We start from the raw sequence: 5215 nt of genomic DNA on the forward strand, positions 1-5215 counted from the left end.
TGGAGTGAATTTTACTCTTGGTAAACTCTTGGTAAATGCTGAAAAATATTTTGGCTAAAGAAAATTCCACAATTTAATTTAATTTTGAGTATTACATGCTTAAAATTATTTGCATGCTTAAGTATGATTTCTCAGCAGATTGCAAAATCAAAACTATATACTGGATTTTTTGTGAAGCACTTCTGCAAAGTTAATGTGCAATAGGCAGGCTTTTGTCTCATGTTTTTATGGTGTTAAGACCTCTAAATTCGTCAGCCAAATTTGACTATAATGCCACTGCAGCTTTAATCTAAACAACTCTAAGATAACATTTGATATGCTCATTAAGCAAATAAAATAATTCTTTTGGCTGAAATCCCATCATAAGCACTGGAGTTTGTTTTCTGAAAAAAGAGATAAAGTGAATAATAATTCAGTGGATACCAGTAAGAAACTGTGAACCTGAGTATGGATCTGGACTTGCTCACAAGTGATTATCTGGGAACAGTTTTAGTAGTAACTTTTCACGTTTCTGCTAATATCAAAAAGGAGACATATTGCCCTTAGATGTACATATAGCACTTCTATTAGCTTGGTGGGTGGGCCTTTGTACTTACTGTCACAGAACAAATCTGGTGGCATGTGTGAGATTTAAGGGATAAGAAAATGGAGGCAAAGAGCTGATGTGTTAATATGGTGAAAGAATTCAATAATTTGTCTGTTTTAAATGTATTATTCCTTTTCTTCAAGTGCAGAAGAGTCAACCTTCTCAGAATAAATCCTTATTTCAATTAGAGAACACAGATAAGAAACTATGGAAACTGGAGAACAAACGATCTTTTTTGCTCGTTTAGTACATCCACTGTCACTGCAGGAGTCTTCCCAATAGTATACTATCTAGTACTTTAGAATCACAGAATCATAATTTAGGTTGGAGGGGACCACCAGAGGTTATTTAGTGCAACCCTTGCTCAAAACAGGTCTGATGAGATGAGGTTGCTCAGATCTGTGTCCAATTGAGTCTTGAACACCTCCAAAGATGGAGAGTTACCAACTTCTCTGGACAACCTGTTCCAGTATCTGACCACCCCCATGGTGACATTTTTTTCCTATTATCTGGAATATGGAATTTCCCACATTCCAACTTTTGTCCCGTTGCCTCTTGCGCTATCCCTGTACATCTCTGAGAAGAGTCTAGCTCCATCTTCTCTGTATCCTCTGATCAGGTAGTTATAGACAGCAATCAGGTCTCCTCTCAGCCTTCTCTTCTCCAAGCTGAAGAGGTCCAGCTCTCTCAGCCTCTCTTCGTACATCATATACTCCAGCCCCTGTCTGTCTTGGTGGCCCTCCTCTGGACTCCCTCCAGTAGGTCAACATCCTTCTTGCACTGGGGGAACCCAAACCTGGACACAGTACTCCAGATGCAGTCTTACAAGTGCTGAACAGAAGGACTACTTCCCTGGCCTGGTTGGCCCTGCTGGCCCTTGGGCCTCTTGCTAATACAGCCCAGGATGCTGTTGACCTTCTTTGCTGCAACGGCACTCTGCTGACTCGTGTTCAACTGGCTGCCCCCTATGACCTCCAGATTCTTTTCTGCAGAGTGGCTTCCTAGGCAGTCGGCCCCCCAGCCTGTAATGTGGCATAGGGTTATTCCCTCCCCAATGCAAGACCTTGCACTTACTCTTGTTGGACACCATGAGGCTCCAGTCAGCCCATTTCTCCAGCCTGTCCAGATCCCTCTTAATAGCAGCCCTGCCCTCCAGCTGAATTTAGCTTTTGAAATACAATGACAGAAAGAGCCAGGGTGGGAAAGAAGCACTGTGGCCCAGAAGCCTCTCAAGGGAAAAGAGAGAACCAGATGGAGATAACAGTTTCATTTACTTTTGGAAGTTACTACTATTGGGAAGGAAACATTACAGAAATGTTTGGTTGGCTAAGCATTCTTATATCAGCATTAAGAAGTTAGTTTGAGCTTCTGTCCTACTCTCTTGGAAAAAAATTGTTTGCATTCATTTCTTAATAGTTGTTGGCAACTGGCCTCATGATATTGATATTCTGTGATACTGTATTTGCATTTGCTTTCCAAAACATTTTAATTTGGTATCTTTTTGATTTGATGACAGGGACAGTTGTAAGTCACAAACTGAAATGGAGTCCTTGCATACAGTTCTGTTTCCCGAGGAGGAGATGCCTGGGATCTCTCACAGACTGAAATGTGCAGTACTATGCAGCTGGTTTAATTAAACTCATTTTGTGCTGAAATCTTCTTAGAAGAAGGAAGATTCTGAAAGCCAGGGAGACCATCTGGATTTATCTAATTCTTCAGATTTTTTTGTTGTGTAAAAAGTAAGTGTGTGTTAAGGCAAGCCATCCAAACAGTTGCATTGCTAATGGAATGATAACCCTAATTCTTTAGCTCTGTAGAATCTATAAATCTTTAAAGCATTTAGAGTGTATAAGCATTCATAGTTTCTTCCATCAGGATACTGTCCCCTTTGCAAAGTAAGTATCCTAGGGCTCCACATAAAGCATTTGTGGTCAGGGAATGTGGCTTTGGGACAAACTTCCAAGACAGATTAGGCAAATCCAGTCTCTGGCTGCTTTAGGAATTGCTACAAGTTTTCCCACCCCTTTTAAAAATCAACTCCTTCACAAATCCAGATATTCTATTCACACAAACCATAAAAACCTTTAGAACTGTCAAATCAAGCTAACAAAATACCACACACAGCCTTCACAACAGACAATAACACAGGAGAAAATCTGTATCAGGTCAACCAAAGACTGTTATTGATTTATGTGTAGGATGTTCAGATGCTCCTGTTAATGCATGGCAGTATTAAGCCACAAATTATCCAAGGAGTGATTTTTCCAATATACCACAAATACCGCTAATGATTACTGATCTTAGGAATGTACTCTCTGTAGCACAGAAAGGATGTTACTGTAGTGATATAACTGCTTCACGTGACCTGTGGTACCATCTTCTGTGTCTGGTGTGTAAGGAATGTGTATAAATTACTTTTGATTCATTTTCCATTATGTGTTGCCAAATGTCTTGGTAACTATCGTATCTTACAAGCCCACTTAAAAGAGCCTCATCTGAGATAGCTTTCCATCAACTTCAGTTTCATTGGTGTCTCTTCATGTGTTGCTAAAAATATGTTGAAAGGGGAAAATACAAAACTTACTAAAATCCTTATGCTGAAACATTCCCTATGTATGAAAGAAGCCATCTTCTGTCAGCTGGCACAACTGTGGGGCCAAACAACTCACAAATGTGCATCAAAATTTGGCTGTCTTTAGTCTGAGTAACAAAATCTATTCTGGATTCTTCCATGATTTGACCCAAAAGATATCATGGACACGCTCATGGAAGGCCAGATAATGCCCTGCATGTTTCTTGGTGAAAAAGCCTCAATAAGCCCTTAGCATAGACTTGAACTTAGTTCAATTTTCATCATCTTAACAAAAAGCACGAATCTTAAAATAATTAGTAAACATCATTTAATTACTTCTCCAAGCAGCTCTGTGCATTGAGTAGGACTGATTCCTGAAGATGCTTTTCCTGCTGTTGTACACACCACTGGCCAGGACAGCATGATCTCTTTCACAGCGCTCTTTGGGACAGGGAGTGGAGAACACTTTCTACCTTAAGACAATTTTACATTGGCACCACTGAAACTGGAGATGCCAGGACATAGGTTGACTGCGACAACCCTTTCACAGCACAAAAGATGAATCCTTTAGGTCTGTACCGGCAGAGAGGCTGATTTTTGGAAGCTGTGGTCTCCCAAATCCCATCTGCCTTGCTGTGAGAGAGAGCAGGGTCAGCAGCGGGCTGAGAAGGTTTCAATTCCGAAGCTGAAAGAAATGTGAAATGATGTTTGTGCGGGTGCCTCTCGCACCCTTCCTCTCGGCCCTCTTAACTTGCTGGGAAGGGGCACAGCTGGGGCTGGAGGAGAGAGTATGGAAGTGTGGACATGCAATATTTCATCAGCATCTGCAGATTACATTTATTTTATCTACCACTGAAAAATATGTAATGAGGGCACTTATGCCCTTCAGTGATGATGAAGCTGATTCTTTTATCCTTTTATCCTTTGTGCTTAGGGTGCTTCTTTCCCCCCAAATATGCTTTCATGACAACCAAGGGGAACTAATTCAGTATGAAACCACCTACTGTAAGTCTCTCCAAAAATAGTATTTTGCCATTTTGTCATGATTGTAAGACTTGAAACTTTAGTTTTTTAAAAGTGTCTAGTCTTCATGGGTGATTTTAGCCTTCTAAAGCAAGCCCGTCCAATTACACAGGGTGAGTGTTCAAAAGCTAGAAGACAGATAAGAGCTGAAATTGCAATGTCTTGAGACTTCTTAGCCAATCTCTTGCTTTTTTAGAGCTGAAATTGTAATGTTTATGCATGGCGACTGGCAACACCAGTTCATTCTGTTTCATTAGCAACACCAGTACTCGCGTTTCCACAGTTTTATTTTTCCAGGCAGTTTTGTTTCACTTGCATGTCCACTTTGGGGAAAAAACGCCCCCAAAAAAGGTAAAATATTCTTGGTCGAGTGACAAAGTAGACGAGAGAAGGTACAGAGGGAAGCCAGGGGTAACCCGATCGGTGCGTTAACTCTCGACGGGATGAGTTTGGGGGCGGTGAGCCGCGCCCGGGGAGGCCGGCGGGAGCCCAGAGGCTGGTTCCGGCGGGGCCGGTGCCGGAGCCGGTGCCGGGGCCGGGGGCTTTCGCTGCGCAGAGGCGACGGCCCCCGGGCGGAGGGGCCGGGCCTCCCTCGCGCGGGGGCGGCAGGAAGCGGGGTAGCCCCGCAGCCGCTGGGGGCCGCGCCGCGCACCCGGAAGCGGTTGGGCCGGTTGCAGGGGGCGGTTGGCGGCGGTTGGCGGCGCGCGCCCGCCCGCCCGCCCGCCCGCTGCCTCGCTCGCTGCCTCGCTCGCTCGCGCGCTGCCTCGCTCGCAGGCGGCGGCGGCGGGGCGCAGGGCAGAGACGCGGCCCGGCCGCCCTGCAGCCCGCGATGCCCTCGGAGCGCCGGCCACGCCGCGGGGCATGGTGAGCCCGGGGCAGCCGCTCCCCGCGGGGACCAGGCAGGCGGCCTCGCTGCTCCGCCTCAGCCTCCTGCTGCTGCCGCTGCTGCGGGGCACCGGGGCGCAGAAAGGTGGGTGCGGGAGCTCCGCGGGCGCGGGGAGCGGCCGGGTCGGGGCTCCGCCGCGGGGACGGGA

General features: G+C 45.6%; 1 protein-coding gene across 1 annotated transcript in view; it reads left to right on the plus strand.

The window, feature by feature from the left end:
• Positions 1–5042: 5042 nt before the first annotated feature.
• The window catches only part of DCBLD2 (discoidin, CUB and LCCL domain containing 2), a 47866-nt gene continuing 47693 nt past the window's right edge, over positions 5043–5215 (plus strand). Inside the window, exon 1 of the mRNA XM_026076760.1 lies at positions 5043–5151. Coding sequence (XP_025932545.1) covers positions 5043–5151 — 109 coding nt within the window. The remainder of the gene's footprint in view (positions 5152–5215) is intronic.

The sequence above is a fragment of the Apteryx rowi genome, unplaced genomic scaffold (genome assembly GCF_003343035.1).
Source record: "Apteryx rowi isolate R43461 unplaced genomic scaffold, aptRow1 scaffold_439, whole genome shotgun sequence".
NCBI lineage: Eukaryota > Metazoa > Chordata > Aves > Apterygiformes > Apterygidae > Apteryx > Apteryx rowi.